Raw genomic sequence first — 18,216 nt, 5'->3', positions numbered from 1 at the left:
TGCAACAGACAAACAGAAAATAAATTTCCAACGACCAAAAACGAAAAGTGTTCATCTATACGTATTTTGTTTCCTCATCTTCGAACTTATCATTTTGATTTTGTAATATACGACTCATGTGTTTCACCTCCGTAAAGAGCCCAAGTTTTTTGAGGTCTCTGCAAGATACTTCCAAGATCGATCCTTAGCACCTACTGTCCTTCTGTAAATAATGAAAGTGTTAACCGCACCGATCGAGATGTTTATTTTGTTGCACAAAAACCTTCAGAAACTCTATATTTTGTACTTTCCAACATCCACTTTTGACAGTATGTCAAAAAGCCAATCGAATCTAAGATCCAGACTGTCGATCTCTCTGAAATGTAACCCTCAGACTGTACCATATTCCATAGATCAGCTGCACAGTTTGATCGCAAGTGGTCCGTGTATCGTATAACGTATTTTGTTGGATGTTGTGGTAATCAAATGTTTTATTTATTTATTATATTCCTTTTGGACATTCCTTTAGTTTCTTATCGGTTACGTTATCGTTTGATGTTTTCTGAGTTCTGTTCAGATATTGGCTCCCAACTAACTTGCACTTACCGATTCGATTAGTTCTTAAGTCACACAAACAACTACAACTACAACAACACCAAGCCAACACCACCAACAAGAACAAGTACAACAACAGCTACAGAAACATGCGACAAAAGAAAAAAAAAAACCAAAAAGCTACACTCAACTGTAAATTTATACAAATTGCAATAATAAACTTTTCTTCTTCTTCTTTTCACCTTTTTCTCGAAATATGCTTACCATAACAAAAAAAAAATTAAAATAATTAAACATTACACCGCTCTCTGAAAAATACCACAACTCGAAAAACTCAACCGAATCAAAAAAAAAAAATACTAACCCAATCGAAACCTGCAATCCGAAACCGAAACCGTAACTGACCGTTACCCGATTAACCCGATACCGTAACCGCAAACCCACGCCACCCACCGTTCTCTCCGTTCCTTCACTGCAGGGTAACGCGGCCAACTCCTCCGAAACATCGATGGCCACCCAACCGGGCGGCTCCGTAACATCGCGGGCGGCGAGCGAAACCCGCTCGGGTCCGCCCGGATCGAGCAATGCGGGCGCCACAGGTAATAGCAGCGGTAGTACTCAGACCGGTGCCAAGTTCCGCCACGGCCTGTTACAGCTAATGATACACACGATAGATCCACTACACGATGGTAAGTTCGTTGAGTTGCCACAGTGTGTTTTGCACAAGTCAAGCCAAATGCCAAAAATGCAAACAAAAGAAAAAGAAAGCTACTAAAAGTCCCCATAACGAAGTCCCCCCAAAACCCAGCAAACCATTATCTTCCCCGTACTCCTCAATCCCAGTTCCAGTTCTATAACCTCTAAGCGCTGATGAGCGAATTGCCTAAATCAAACATTTAATTATACAACTTGATAAGTAAAAACTAGAATGGAATTTTGTTTAATAAAAGGATTACTTCATTTGTAAAGTTAAATGTATTATCGCTCTGCTCAAGAAATAGTTGTGTAACTTTGTAATCGCTGTTATACATGGCGTATGAGTAACTTTTATGTGTATTCTTTTTATAGTCATATCTTAAAGCCTTTACGTAAATATAAAAACAATGATTCAATATGTATAATGTAATGAACGTTAAAGTTCTTCCCATAAAGATAATCTTCTTTATAAGTCTTAAATTAAATAAACATTAAATATTGATTTACAATTTGTTCATCAGTGCCCTCCCAGTCCGCCACGCTTACATCCAAAATAAGATAAATACAAATGCAATAACATTCAACTCTACTCTATATACTATACTATATATACTACCTGTACCTGTACCTATTATCTATATCTGTTCTAAAGTAAAATTGTTCTATTCAGTTTCGTTTTGTTTTTCGGTTTCTCTAAAAAATTCTGTGTAAATTTCGTGTATCTTCTAATTGGATGTTTGACTTGCCAGCCAGAAGTTACTTTCGCTCATCCTTCCACTTCTGCAGCTCTACCCAATTACTGTATCTCTATCTATATCTGTATTCTGTATCTATGTCTATGCTCCGATTTCCACTTCTACTTCCATTTCTCATTTGCGTTGCGTTGTTGCCTTTCAGTTCGTTTCGGTTTGTTATGTTTTGTTTTTCCTTCAGTTTGGTTTTAGCTTTCGTTGGCTTTGGTTCACTTTTTTAATGGCGACCTTGGAGCCACTTACCTAATTAGCACGCCAGGCCCAGACGCTCCGTCGACTAGAATTAGAACCAAAAAAGAAAGAGGGGAGAAATTAGAAAGGAGTCAGCAGGCGCGATTGACAGCACTAACCCTTTGCTTTTGGGTGCGGCAGGAAGAGGGAAAGGTCATCGCGATATTGTTACTCCCACACCGGATAGATAGATTCTGTAGTTCTGCAAAGTTTCCAATCAGATTGGGCCCACTTTCCACCATTGATTTTGGTATGGATTGACTTTGTGTAGCTATAGCTACCCCATGAATATGTAGGAAAGACCTCAGTGTCGTTGCCACGGCAATGGCCCACAGAAAATTAAACGAATCGAAATGAGGCAGCTCAGGGGCGTGTTCGCCAAGGTTCGCAGGTGCGAAGTGTTAGAATTCGTGTAGCTCCAAGTGGGCCTATCTCAACTATCTAGTAGTTCTATAAGAGATATGTGAAAAATTACAGAGGTTTCAAAGCAGAAGAAAAACTCCAATTATAGGTTTAATTTTCCAATAACTATTCGGAGCAATTTCGTTATAATAAACATATCTCTGTAAATAGTTTTATATTTAACAGGAATGCATTGGAAAAACAAAAGGTATCAATTAAACTATCAAGAATATATTAACATTAACACAATAACATTACATATTTCTGTCATTGCTAACTGACAGCAGAGATTTTAATTCAAAAGTTCCCCATTTTGAATAATTAGATGATTCAGACTTTTTAATTTAAAGCGGATCTCAATTAGAAACTTTTAAGTCAGGTCACAAGGGTTTATTCGTTCGACTTAAGTTGCAAATGCTTCACAAATACGCTATTTACTGATTTACTTTCGGCTTTGTTTTTCATTTTGTTGCAAACAAGAAAACCAAAAAATAAAACAAAAAGAAAAGCAGAAAAACAAACAAAAAAAAAACAAAATAACGAAAATATTTTATGTTGTTCAATGTCAGTTTGGAGTTACATTTATACCAATATATCTATATATATATATACATATGCGTTATATATCTAGCATAGAGAACTTATCATAAATTCCTAGAGTTTGTGAGCGCAGTTCAATGGCATACGTACTGGCTAAATAACTAAATGAATATACTGCAAGATATAGATATACTGCAGGTCTTAATATATGCCATAGTTCGAGTACCTATGCCATTGAATGCTGGATTGAGTTGAGTTTGACGCGTGACAAAAACAAAACAATTTATATTGTACATATATTAACTATGCGTTTTTAATGTTGTATGTGTTAAACGTAATCATTATCGTAATTGTAATTGAAATTGTAATTAGTTAGCAACTAGTACAATTGGCTCGCAGCAATGCGGTTCGAAATCGGCTTCAACTTAGTCTTAGGGGCTCAGACTCATACATTATTATACTATACACCCCATCCACACCCGAGTAGATAGAAAACTATTAACGAGCCTCGACTGCATGTGCGACTAGTCGAGCTTGTTTCAGGTTGTTTTTGCATAGGTCGGATCGCTTTTTGTCACTGGAATGTTCGTCATATATTGTTTAAATGTGTGTTTCTTTCAACTCGTTATGCTCGTTGTATGGGAATTGTGTTTTTGGGCCTGAGCTTAGTGGAAATCCGGCAGAGACGGGCGGAAATCGTTTTCCAAACTCCGATGGCAATGATCTCGATAGATCTGGATAGATTCTAATTGCCCTGCCACTTTGCTCGATTGTCAATTTCCCTCAAGAGCAGCCAAGATCGCAAGTCCCATCCCGAACGAAATAGTCGTGCCTTTGCTCAGTTCTCTGTATGAGCATGTTCTTCACTAGGTCTGTATTAAACCAACGATAGCCATATCAGTACCGTTAAGAACCTCCCCTATATCTACCCACCGCGACACACACACACATGCGATCTATAGAAACGTAAGCTAAGCTTAGTTGTAAGTCTATCGGAATCGTGTACATATATACACACATATGTATATGTATATACCTAGAGCAATTCTAGCAAAGGGGTCTTCCAAATGTAGCTATCTAGTCAGATGGTCCCCTGAGATAATGTAAATTCAAAAGAGAACTTCACGCCGCATTGACAACAGAAAACCGAATCGAATCGAATTTAAACCCATCAGAAAACCCCGTCCGATCCCCAAGCATCATCAAAAAACCAGATCGAAACCTCAAATATTTAATCAGCTTAGTGCAAAACACAAGTTCACACTCAATAGCTCGAATCGGATCGATTCAGAGACAAAAGTTAGACCAAATACCCATGAGACTCTGACACGGTAAATATCAGTAGTGATCTCTAGACTAGACCTAGTTACTTATAGTCCTAGTTGTAGTCCTAGTCAGCTTACGAACCCCCTCCTCTCTGCTGACCGCTCTTCGCTCTCCCCGCTCTCTTCCGCTCTACTCTGTCATACCCTGTACTGAACTCTACTCTATATAGACTAGACTGTATCCCCATAGCTATAATCTGTTAACTTACTCAAGCAACCTCCAAATGCTGTCTCGCAACTGACATCAACATTTTGTATAAAATATTTTCAATATACATATAGACATATATTTGCGTATATGAACGATCCAATCCAAACCCCTAAATGAGTAAATTTGATTGTAAATTAAAAGCCCTAAGAAAGAAACTAAATCTGAAAATGAAACTCGTAACTGGGTTAATTCGTTTATTTCTGATTTTAATCGATGCAATTTTATTCTTTCTTTTTCTTCTTTTTTTCTTTTGATTTTTCGCAAAAAAAAATACCAAACCAAAAAAAAATATCAAATAAAAATAAACACTTGGATTTTGCGTTCAAAAAAAACTGAATTCGTTGTGTGCCAACAAAAAAACCGAAAATCGAATACCGAAAACCGAATACCGTAACCGCACACACAACAATAAATACTACAACAACAACAACGACAACACCGCTACTCGCCACACACCAACACCACCACCACCACACTCGTGTTTTGTGTACCAACAAACAATAAACAATAAACAAACAAACACTGCATTATTTATCGAAACACTCGCAAAAAAAAAACCACACACAATTACAATGACAAAGATGATGTTCCAGGCAAAGTGGACGAGAAGGCGACGCAGCTGCACGCCATTGCCTCGCTGAAGGTCTTGCTGGATGCCACCAAGCCGCAGCGCGGTGGTGCCACCACCTCGGCGGCCAACCACGTCAAGATCAACCTCAAGGAGACCACGCTCGCCGATCGTCCCAATGGGAACATCGACACCACCCTCGACTCGGTAAGTCCTCCTGACCAGCTCCGTTTGCCCCCATTTGTGATCCGTACGATGTGCTAATGATATAATGCTCATGATTTTCCTTAGGCATGACTTTTCGTTTCGAATATCCGTTGATTTGATTTGAATTTTCGTTTCCTGTGCTTTCGTTACAAACTGATTGATTGTGTCACACACAATGCGCTGCATTCTTCATACAAGCAACAATTTGAATAAGTTAAATCGGTCATCTGAATATCGTAAAAAGGAAAGTAGATGTGTCCTTAAATACTGCGGCGCGATAAAAAGTAGAATCACCGTAGTTCTAAGCGAAATATCGTACTAAAACTACCGGGTGTACCAATTATAGCGAATACCGTAAACGAATATCGTAAAAAATAAATTCGAAATATTTTATGAAGCGCATTAGCTGTATAACTATATATGTTTAAAGAAAGAACCTTATTGAATATTTTTCTTCAGCCGTGTATCGTATATCGTTAACCGCGTTTACCATAGTTCGAAATATTACCTTGTTTCCCAGACATTGTTTAGCGACCAGTTCAAGCGACCTACCAAAATATACACACCATTTTCCAATTCTAGCTGTTGGCATGTTTCCTTTACATTGCTAATCCATTGATTGATTAAGCAAACTGATTGGTTAACTGATTGATGCAACGTTTGAACTGATTCTAAACAGAACCATGGTGTGTTTTTAATCCCCACCTAAATATATGTTTTGATGTATACTCCTCCCTCAATCTTTTTTGATGTGTTTTCTTGTTCGTTTCCCACTGTTTTTGCCGGTTACAAAAATGTGAAATGCCCAAGTGTGTAGGCCCGCCCAGAGAAATGAAACAAAAATATCAGAAAGATCTGTCTGTGTGTTTATGCAACGTTTATGTGTGACTTATATTGGATTTTGATTTACTTCTTTGACTTAAACTAAACAACGATTTGTGTCCGAATTCTTTTCCATACAACTCTTCAACCCACCCACCGCCCACCCATCCCCACCACACACAACTCTCTATCTCACACACACACACACAACACACACGCCTCAACTTTCCTCCTGTCTACCAACTCTTAACTTTCTTTCTATTTGTTTGTGTATGTTTATCTCCTTTACTTTCGGAGTACCTTCATGCCCCCATCTCTCCACCCTCCATCTATCTCTATCGAACTATCTATCTATCTATATCTCTGTGTGTGTTCTGTCTTGCCCCAGATTAAGAAGAGCTAATTCGGAATAGTGAAATTTTTGCATACTCTTATACCGTATGACCCATTTGGAACTCATTTGCTTTGTGTCTTTACCTCATTTCGTTACTCGTACCTAGCGTTGAACCATCCACAAGAACATCTACAGTATATACCCAACAAATAGCCGATGAGAACCAAAGTCATTACAGCGCCTTGCATATTATAATTTCCATTCATATTTCACTAATGCGCTATGCAGTCATTCCAATGCTAAGTAGCTGCGCCCAAAAACCACCGATCACCACACCCACCCACACAGCGTGTGTGCTCGTATATCGTATCGTAATCGTTGGCATTTTGTTAACGCGAACATTTTTATGCATAGACGCAAACTCTCGGCTTTGGCCCCCCATCAGCAGTATCAGCAAAAGCAGCAGCCTTAGTAGCATTGCATTCCGGATGCTTACGATATACCCTACCTCTTGCAGAGGGCTGTAAAGATTCGGTATCCGTTCGTCTGTCTTCATAGTCTGTCTTCTAAGCAAGAGTTACTCGGTGAATCAGCAGTACATATGCACTCTTTATGCAGCATAGAGTACCAAAACCATTAGAAAAGATAGATAGCAAAGCTGAGAGCTTTTGGAGAATTGCTGCTGCGTGTTATCCCAGCTGATTCACCGTGTAACCTCAGCTTAAAATTGGTTGTAAACGATGCAGCTTTAACTTTGCACCATGCGCCATATTACCCATTTTTTGATATACTCTATCATAATATAAAAATCTTAAGCAGCCGCTGCAACGTTTACAGCCAGAAAATGAAAGCCATTGATAATTAAACCTTTCCCAATCTCATTTAAATCAAAAACATACCATCCATCTGCAAGGGTGTTTAGACTTCGGCTTGCCCTGAAGAAACTCGCTTCCTAGTTGGTTATTAATTACATTTTTTGTTTTGATTTATGCAAAGATCACAAAGCAAACAAAAAAAATTCTGAGGTGCTGACTCGCCTCAATTACTGCAACCTCATTTGAATTCGACTCACAATTTGACGCAACATGGCTGGCCTCGTGGGCCGCTTTAAACCGAATTTTCCGAGTTGGGCTTCTGTCTTAAAGAAAATAAAAACATATCCTTAAAAAAAATAACTGTTTAATCCACAACCAGCAAATCGTGTTTGTGTTTCCACTCTTTCCCGCTCCGTATGTGTTTGTTATGTAAACCCCGACTACCCACACTTCTTCTAAACATTGTGAACAACCTTCTTTCAAAACTATCTTTCTGTCTACCCCCAAAAGAGTCTTCTACTTTTTCTAACAGCCTAAGTTTTAAACAAAGTTTTTATTTCCATAACTGATCTGATTCTGAGGACTTGGCCCTGAGATCTAAAACTTTATGTTTTCAAATCACTATATATACTTATAAATGTGTACTCTTCTCCCAAAAATTCTTGTCATAAAAATTTATAATGTATCTTGAATAATCAACCTAAAGCCATCGTTGAGTGGTCGACGTCCTAGCTGGATTGAGCAGAGGGTCAAAATTCAGACACGCAAATTTAGCATCAAAGTTAGTTTCATGAACAATTTTTATTGATCTCTCTTTACCTATCTTTCTCTCTATATCTATCTATCTTCGCTCTTCTATATATTGCATACAATCTTTATAATTTTCTGCAACAAATATATCGTAAACGAAGAAAATATACTTTTTTATTTATATTCAGTAACAAAGAAAATATCAGACAATTGCACGCGAGTCGTACACAAAAGCTCCTTGGCAGTGGCCTTGATGATAAAGTTATTCATATTCAAAAAATGAATTTAAAATCCCATTCTTTTATTTTTGAATGAAAAGCGAATAGCTCGGAACAAATACATAAAATAAAAAAAATTATATTACTGATAATAGTGTGATTGATCAGTCAATTTTATAAAAATACGGGGTACATGTTCCGCACAGTATCGAATATCGTAAATGGAATCACTTCAAGCTGAATGATGATTAATCATAAATGCCCAGAACACTAAGTCCAAAAACCGCAGCCCCCTCAATGACTAACCCATATCTTTGCGCTTTTGAAAAATTAAAATGAAATACACTTGAAATAGTTGGGAATCTTAAGTTACTAGCCAGGAGCGTGGAGTGTAGACCGCATATAAATTTCCACTTAGTTGTTGCATTTGCAAAGCTTCTGAGAATCGTCACCCACTAACCCAAGAAAAACACACATTATTGCTTCAGTGTAAAACACACGTATACTTCGAGTAGCAATAACCCTAGTGATATGAAACCTAGTCTTAGGCACATCTTTTTAACCAGTTTTACTTTCTACTTTTGTTCACGATTGATCGACCTTGTAGACTGTGTCTGTGTGTTGTTGCACTTGCAAGTCTAACTTGAGCATGCCCACTGTACCAATGCACCAATGTAGTACCACTGTACCTGCGATGCTGATAGAACTCTGCACGTTTTAAGTCTAACCATCTCTCTGAGCACAAATCAGTATCGTATCGTAATTGTAGTCCTGCTAGAAAGTAAGTGCACCCCTTTGAACTCGAACCACACTAAGTATCTTGATCGAACCGACACCGAACCCACTTAGATCCCGCCAAGCAAGCTCTAAACGCCTGTCTGCGAGTTCCCGCCAGAGAAATGAAACCCAACCAAACCGAAAAAAAAAACCAGACAACATCTTTCGAATATAATTGCAAAACCCGAAAGCGAAGCAAAATTTGTACTATGACAAAAGCTGCCCGTAACCGACTCATGACCATCTGTAAACATAGCTCAAAACGCATTCCACCTCAGAACCCGACCTCGAAATCAATCAACCACCTTCAACCACTGGCGAGCGAACCCCGCTCCACTCACCCACACCATAAGCCACACACCCACATTTTTACTATATATTTTATACAACAAATTCCGTATTACATATTCAATATGATATATACCTATATATATACCCATATACTACGGCTAAATACTAACAGAATTCAGTCGAGTTCGGTCCAAGTCCCTAATCGCCAATCTCTTCCTCTGCCTTGACCAAAAGGCGCCCGAAATCGAGGATGAGCCGGAACCCCTGAGCATGGCCTGGCCGGATACGGCGCGAAAGCGGCTCACCTACGTCCTGGTGGCCCCGCTCCTGGTGCCCATGTGGCTCACACTGCCCGACACGCGGACGCCCCGCGGCAAGCGCTTCTTTCCGGTCACCTTCATCGGCTCCATCGTGTGGATAGCGGCCTTCTCCTACCTGATGGTCTGGTGGGCCAACGTGGCCGGCGACACGGCGCGCATTCCGCCCGAGGTACACTCACCAAACCAAATAGTCTGGAAATAGCTTTATAAGTTCCTAAGCTTAAAGTAGTCTTAGTGCTAGAAATTAATTTCAAATAACGTACATGTTTTCTATATAAGAATAAATACCCTTAATTGGACAGCATATTCAAAATCTTAAAAATGTAGATCTAAAATAATTTTCAAAAGAATTATATTTTTAAGTCTATAAAGATCATTGGAGGGAATTTTAACTTTAGGTAAATATATTATAAAGTACAAATTGTGGATAGCTTTATTATTTTTATTAGAATAACAGAAGGTAAATCGTCTTTATTCATCTAATTCTAATTCTAATTTTTTTATTATTAAATTATGGCCATAAGACACTTGCTTAAGCCTAGACTTACTTTCTGTATTGATTATAAAAAGTCATGGCAAACTTATAAAAAGTCATTGCAAAATTATCAAAAGATGGTCCACAGCTGAAAAATTTTGAAACTCACAAATATAGATATTCTATAGGGTATCATGACTTTTTTAAACAAGTCCCGTAAGTTGGTAGATCCATTAGCAAGCGTCATATGGTTCTTATGGATGAATTAAAATAAAATAAATAAAAACCAAATTAATGTAATTAAAGTATCTAAAAATAAGATTTTTATAACTAAATATTTTGAACATAGAAACTATATTTTCCCATAGACTAGTTGTGTGAAAATAAGGCGACAGAAAAATGCAAGTTATGTCTGATTTTCTAGTTCATAAAAAGTTCTTACAAATATGAACTGTGCGTTTTTCCTGATTAACCCTTTACCCTCCACTTCTTTCCCCGATAGGTCATGGGTCTGACCTTCCTGGCGGCGGGCACCTCCATTCCGGACTTGATTACCTCGGTGATAGTGGCACGCAAGGGATTCGGCGACATGGCCGTGTCCAGTTCCGTGGGCAGCAACATATTCGACGTGACCGTGGGGTGAGTAGTGGGCCATTGCCGGCCCCTGGCTTTTGGGCCAATCCTGTCGAGCGTAACTAACCGGTGCTGATTACCATTACCATTCATTACCATACCCACCAGCCTGCCGATACCGTGGCTGCTCTATGGAATCATCTACGGGGCGCCCGTGGAGGTGAACTCGGTGGGCATGGTCTGCTCCATAACCATCCTGTTTATGATGCTGGTGTTCGTGGTGATGTCAATCGCCTGCTTCCGCTGGCGCATGAACAAGGGGTTGGGCTTCACCATGTTTCTGTTGTATTTTGCCTTTGTCGCCGTGTCGCTGATGTTCGAATACGACGTGATCACCTGCCCCTTTTAAAGGGCAGGGGCAAAGACAAAAGTGGTCAACAGTTACCGAGTTCCCGGTAACAGTCGAGCCATCGAGATGGAGCTACCAAGCTACAAAGCCACCAAGGATTCCATACCAAGGATGTCTGGATGCCGCCGAGGACGAAACGAGACGTGGACCCCGTCAGTCTCACACCCAATTAGCTAAATTATATACAAGCAAATTAATTAATGATTAACAAATTAATTAACAGTGGACTAAAGCTAAATAATCGAATTGTTAAACAGACAAATACACCGCCACACACAGACTCACTCACTCACAGATACACAACACCACCAAACCAAATTAAATCAAACGAACACACATGCGAAAGCGGTTATGAAAAATAACGAAATCGAAAACTTAACGTTAACAAAATGCGAGTTAGTTAGTGCCAGCGTTTCTTTTTCGAAAGACATTTACTTTAAAGTGTTTAGCGCAGCTTTTTAACGCAAGCAGCCCCCTCCAATCCTTAACTCTACGAATCTTTGCTCCCAACTATCGTATCTATGTATCTATGACCTATTAACAAACTAGCGAGAAGGAAACACGACAATGGCTTCCCAACCACTTACTAACTATGTATCTACCTAACGTTTGGGTTTTAACTACAGGCATAAGAAAACCAGCAAAAGTATGTATCAACAAATATATATGATTATCTCGGCACAAGGCACCCTATATCCTATATACGGTACGATATGATACGATACGATACGAAACGATATGATACGATACGATACGATAATGGAATGCAGCCTCCAAGTTTTGTGTTGAGCTCTTTCGTTTCGATCGATCGAGCAGAAGCCTTTCATTTGCGTGCTCTACTAAGATTTCTCCTAAAAGCTTTATCCAGAGCCTATCTAAAACTCTATCTAGTTTACGACTTATATACATAATACTTATATACCCACTCACACGCACACTTACATGGCATACTATATATTGACCTGTATTGATTAAGTGATAATTTGCGTACTTATTGAACAAGCAAACGAACAAATCGAGAACTCTCAAAGTAAGCTACAATTATACTCGAATTCAAAACTAAATCGAAACGAATGTAGGGCATACTTAAAATATTTTGCTAAAAAGCATTTGCCATACATCCAGACCAGGGCATTATGATTATCGATTACACTGATTCCAGTCCGATGCTAATTCTAATTCTAATTCTAGTTTTGATTATGATTCTAGTTCTGATCCCGATTCTAGTCCTAATTCCAATTCTGATTCACGTTGGCGTTTAGGAGGAGCAGAGTTTAAATTTAACTTTAAATTGAAGCCATATTTATTATAGACTACTTCAAATCCAAAACAAAAACGAAGCCTACTAAAAGAAAAAACAAAAAAAAACCAAAAACTAATTTCATATACTTTTTGCTTAATGAAGTCCCCCAAGTACATATATATGAGCATATTAACGTATTTATATATAAACGACATTTAAGACGATATTTAACGAAATATGAAACAAAATCAACTTGCTCTCTTTATTTAGAAGGTACGTAACATTTTTCTAAACTAAAACCCTAAACTCGTAAAACCAAGTGGCCGCAAAACCGATGAAATGCAAATGGAAAAGAAACCCAAATAATTTAACATAAAACGCATACATATATACACCTAATTATAAACATACATATATAAATATATATATTTTATATATACCAGAAGATAACTTACTATATATATATGCAACTATACTTAAGTAGGCAATGTATCTAACGGATATCCAGACGTTTGCATATGGCTCGCAGTCAAGTTAAGGAAGCGACAGAACACAGATACAGATACAGAATACAAGATACAGATACAAGCACACACACGTTAACACTCAGAACAGAAAGCAATAATTTTTATTACCAGTGAAATTAGAGGATTCAGCAGTGGCATCGCACTGTAAGCATACTGTCCTAGATGTACGACATGCGAAAATCTCACTGCGAAATGCGAAAATCGAGACCCAAAAACGTACATTGAGGCCAAGTCAGCTCAGCAGTGGTAACGCATCGGAAATAATTATATATGCATTCACATTCGCAAAATTATATACTGTATCTGCTGAACAATGCGATGTGCAGATGCAAATGCAGAATTAACGTAACTAAGTGGCTGCTCTTACACCCCATGGGTGCAGTGCATTCGATTGCACACAGATATAAATATACGAGTATATATATAATTGATAATATAATATATGCATGTAGGATATGGACGGGTCAGAGGTCACAGCCGAACAGCAGACCAGGAAATGAGCAGGGAGCGAGAGGATTGTCAGGGAACGAGGCGGAGACGTTGTATAAAACTCGAAGGAGGCTTACATCAGGTCATGCCCTCTCCACACAGAAGACTCCACATCACTTCATATGCCTAAATGCAGCCCTTGTACTAATCCAGCTTAGAGTTGGCTGAGAAGCCCTAAATTTCCCTATAATTTATATTGGCTTATCCTTAAAAAGTGTATCTTATAAATATCAATTTACCTATGTAAGCTGACCTTCAGTGTTCTCTTTACTTGTTTTAGGACCACTTTATTGCCCCTACTCTAACCTATGCCTTTTCCTTACTTTCTAAATATCCTTAAGCCGATTCTTACTTCTTAATTAAGCTTGTTCTTCTAATAATTAGGTTTAATCTGTATCCACAACCTTTTTAAAGTTCTTCTACCTTATCCATACTTTTCCTCTCAGCCACTCCATGCGTTTCTCATCGTAGCTCGTAATTCCAAAAGCGTCGACTTTCGTCCTTCTGTATTGGTGTATACGCCCCTGTATCGTATATATCCCAACTAGCAAGCTCACTTCTCACGAGTAGATTGCCTCGGTCGCCAGGCTTTAACAGAGACAACTTCCAAGAACAAACAACAAATTAACTTAAACTTTTATACATGCTGTATGTTTAAACTAAAGACAACAAAGGATACCAAAAAACTAAATCGAATAGAAAGAAAACCTTAAAAAAATATCTTCCAAATTAACTTTAAAACCAAGTCATATTTATTATATAAAAATAAAATACTTGAGAACGAAACACTCACACTTAACTACATCTTATTAGAACCTAATAACGAGAAAATGGAAAAGCACACCCAGCAATTACTTGTACTGAAGATTTCCCTCACTCACACCCACTCACATCTAATCTATCATACATACAAACATATCGCGCCCACTCTTCTGTCTAAAAAGGTACACAAACCAAAAAATCCCAGAGAAACCAACAGAACAAGAAAATCGGAACGAAGGGATTGTTTCGGCGAACTTTTCTCACCATAAAACCCTTAAAGGCTTATCAAGAAATCAAAGGAAACGCAATAGACGATCCTCCATTGAGAAAATCCTTATCCATCCGAATCTTCCCCTCCTTTCCATCCAAAATCATCAACCAACAACGCACACACACCACACAAAATTGTCGAGTGGCGTAGAAGTCTCGCTTTAAAGCAACGTAAATAAGAGGAAATATATACAAGAAATATATATATACAGATATATATATATGAAATTGTTATGGTTATAGATTTTTAACAAGTTGAATAATTGCGTAAAAAGTAAAAGTGAAACAAAAACACAAAAAAATTGTTGAAACATTAGCAAAAGCGTTCATAAAACATAAACGAAGCGTAAGGAAGGAAATAATAATAAAGATAAAACGAAACCGAACAAACCAAATCGAATCGAAAGATATAGTAATGCTATATATACTTTATGAAATATTTAACTATGAAAATAAAAATCATTGTTTGAAATTAAAGTGAAAAAAGTAAACTTACAAAAAAAAAAAAACAAAAAACCAAAAAGAACTTTGTGTTTGCTAATTTTGTGTCCTCAACCAAATTTTGAGTTTGCAGAAAAATCAACCGTAAGTATACCCAATTGATTCCTATGTTTTTTTAAACGTAATTGGCATGATTAGATATTCAATGTTCGATGTTTTCAAATAAAATTAGCAAACACAAGCACAGACCATTCGGAAGCATTTCTAGAGATCTGATCTGGCCTAATACTAATCACGCTCTCAAGTCAATCACCTATAACAATCGTCTTGATCAAGAAATACCGAAATACCACATAACGTCTACGAGTATAAACGAACGAGCACATAATCATTAATTTCAGCTTTAAATAATCTACGAACTAGACCTAAACCGTATATGGAACACGCGGATATTTATTAACTTTTATAAACCAGTATATGTACCATATACCATATAGCATATAGCGTGTCTGTGCGATCGCGCGCTCCAAGTGGATTACTTTTTTAATACTTAATACGATTACGAATACAAATAGAACACGTGAAATGCAATGTATGCAATACTTATATTCGATTATATTTACAATATTTAGAGACCGTTTCAAGTTGCGTCCGTTGTTTAGACAGAGAAACACAGCAAACAATAAATTGTCAGTCAGTTGCCAGCGGCTTCGATTTGATTTCGATTTTTCGTTCGATGTGAGGAAACCAAACGATTACCGATTAACGATTAAACGAGAATGCGAATATGAAGCAATTATGATATATGAAATCCAGTAAAAAGTAATAGTTAACATATTGGTAGACTAATTTAAAGATTTTATAGCGTTTTCAAATTTATAAGTGTATAAACCGAATGCGTTTATTATTTGTAATGCCAGCGATCAGCCGATCGGCATCGGATGTCAGCAGATATAGCGCGTGAACATATAGCCGTCGTGTGTAATACAGTTATCATTACCCACCAAAATATGTATATTTTCCGTTGTTGAGTTTAGATCGTTGTACTTTTGAATTTTACCTTACGAGTGTGTATTTTTTCGAGACAAAAACACAAGCGGACCGATCGATAGTGCAGACGGGTGTGTAATTTTAATAGCGAACAATGAGAGTATTATAATAACAGACATTAATTTTAACAACCGATACGCTTCTAGCACATAAGATTGTACAAATGATTTATATGAATAATGCGATAAACCATGAAAAGAAAACGTAAAAGGGAGTTACAGTCGGTCAGATGTTCAGTTGATCCAGTCTAAATATAAACCCATTTTCTTAGTCATCAAAGGAAGTATATCCCCTCCCCTAGCTCACTTTATCTTTGTGGCGAACCAGAGAGCTCGAATGATGAATACATATGGTGTAATACAGCGAGTTACTTACTTTATACAAGTACGTCTAGTTAACGACATTTAGATTTTATACAAAACACACCCAGAAACACGCAGTCATTCAAAAAAAGTAAAAACCCTAACCGAACCGAACCAAACTCCCCAGCAGACGCATTAGTTAACAGATATCATCAAAATGGAGCAAGGAGTAAAAGCAAATCAAATATATAGTCAATTTCTAACGATACATGCAAACATATATGGCTGGCACTCACGATATATATATAAAACAAAAGTATATGAAGTTATATAAAGCATTTTAAGGATCGTAAACTGGAAGAGGCGCTGAATAGAGTGGGGTGAAAAAGCCCCCCCAAAACTTATGTAAATCAAAACGAAGCTATAGCGAATAAACCGAAATGTTAACTAGTTATTTAGGTGAAATATACAACAAACCACACTCAGATGCAGATGAAAATGCATATGCAGATACAATACATTTACATCGAACCGTTAACAAGGCTTTGAAAGCTCAGAAGAATTACTCAAGCAGACACTCGAACACGACACAAGGACACGAATGTTCAAAAAAGCAGAGTTGAGTTGTAGCAGAGCCGCAGCAAACGAAAAAGGGCCGTTTAATAAACTTTTGTTATCAACCAAGAAAAGAAAGCAAAACGAAATGCGTCTGCAAGTAAGCAGGTTGCGAAAACAAAAAACGAAGTTAATGTTCAAACTAACTAATATATAACGAATATTATATAATACAACAAACTTAGACTGTATGTTATTTTCTCAATACAATACCTATAAAAAACAATAAAAACAGATTCAATAAAATGAGTTATCCAATGGCACTGGGCGAGTGTTGTTAATTTTATGTCAATTGCATCATGGCTCTATTCGTTATACTACCACTTTTTCCTTTTCTCCTAAATTTAAATCGATCAAGGTTTTTATAATGCAATTAAAAATCTTCAGCAAGTAATTCAACGTTTGTAATTTAAATTTGAATGTTGTTTTTAATTATTTTTTATTATATTATTTATTTTTTCGGTTTTATGCTATCACTCAAACTGGCAAACTATCGATTGTATTATCGATAATATCGATGGTAAGGAGACACCTGCACATGTTTGAAAACGATCGCGATTGTATAGCCGTCATACACGCACCACTACTTTTACAAAATGTTATAATTTTAATAATACACTTATTTTATACCTTTATTTTCTTACTACCATTATCCACATGAAAAATAAGTAACGCGATATGGCAGCTAATCTCCAACTTATTCTTAGCAAAGTTGACCACTGTGTCAGTACGATGGATGGTTGGACGTCGAGGGCCAACGATAGCTACCTCGCAGTTACAGTGCACTTCATAAGTGACGTCTTCCAGCTGAAAGCCGCTATACTATCAACTAAAAAACTGATGGACGACAAACTGATCGCAATTCTAATAAAAAAGCAGCATCTGTTCAAGTTGTGCTCTCCCACTGGAACTTGAAGTCCAAAGTAATCGCCATCGTGACAGACAATGATAGCGCAACAACAAAGTTTTCCGAAATTTTACAGAAGCCGCACTTTCTAAGCTTGGCTCACTGCCTTAACTTAGTGTACCAAGATTGCTTGGACGAAGAGTTAATAAAGCATGTATTGACTAAATGCAATAGGATTGTAAGTTTTCAAAAGTAGCACTATAGCCTTACGAAAAATTTAAGCAAGCAAAGGGTACCAAAGCATACAGTCTATTTCAAGAAGTATACACCAGATGGAATTGAGCATTTCAAGTGGTCAAACGAATTTAAGCCACAAATTCATACACCCAAAAAAAAATTATCCATATGTCCTTATTAAGA

The 18,216-nt window shown here is 37.5% G+C and overlaps 1 protein-coding gene across 12 annotated transcripts in view; it reads left to right on the top strand.

Annotated features, from left to right (window-relative positions):
- Nucleotides 1–17,212, top strand: part of Nckx30C (solute carrier family 24 member Nckx30C) — a 38,849-nt gene extending 21,637 nt beyond the window's left edge. For 3 of the 12 annotated variants that reach the window (XM_017082212.4, XM_017082179.4, XM_017082187.4), the window contains exons 4-9: nt 1,013–1,223; nt 5,273–5,466; nt 8,144–8,218; nt 9,708–9,962; nt 10,771–10,907; nt 11,010–17,212. In XM_017082212.4, the coding sequence (XP_016937701.3) occupies nt 1,013–1,223; nt 5,273–5,466; nt 8,144–8,218; nt 9,708–9,962; nt 10,771–10,907; nt 11,010–11,250 (1,113 nt within the window). In that variant the 3' untranslated portion in view covers nt 11,251–17,212. The other 9 variants (XM_065868933.2, XM_017082238.4, XM_017082254.4 and 6 more) reach the window with 7 other exon arrangements.
- The last annotated feature ends 1,004 nt before the right edge of the window (nt 17,213–18,216 follow it).

The sequence above is a fragment of the Drosophila suzukii genome, chromosome 2L (assembly GCF_043229965.1).
Source record: "Drosophila suzukii chromosome 2L, CBGP_Dsuzu_IsoJpt1.0, whole genome shotgun sequence".
NCBI classification, from domain to species: domain Eukaryota; kingdom Metazoa; phylum Arthropoda; class Insecta; order Diptera; family Drosophilidae; genus Drosophila; species Drosophila suzukii.
Note: the sequence above shows the minus strand (reverse complement) of the source record. Positions and strands in the feature narration are given on the sequence as shown.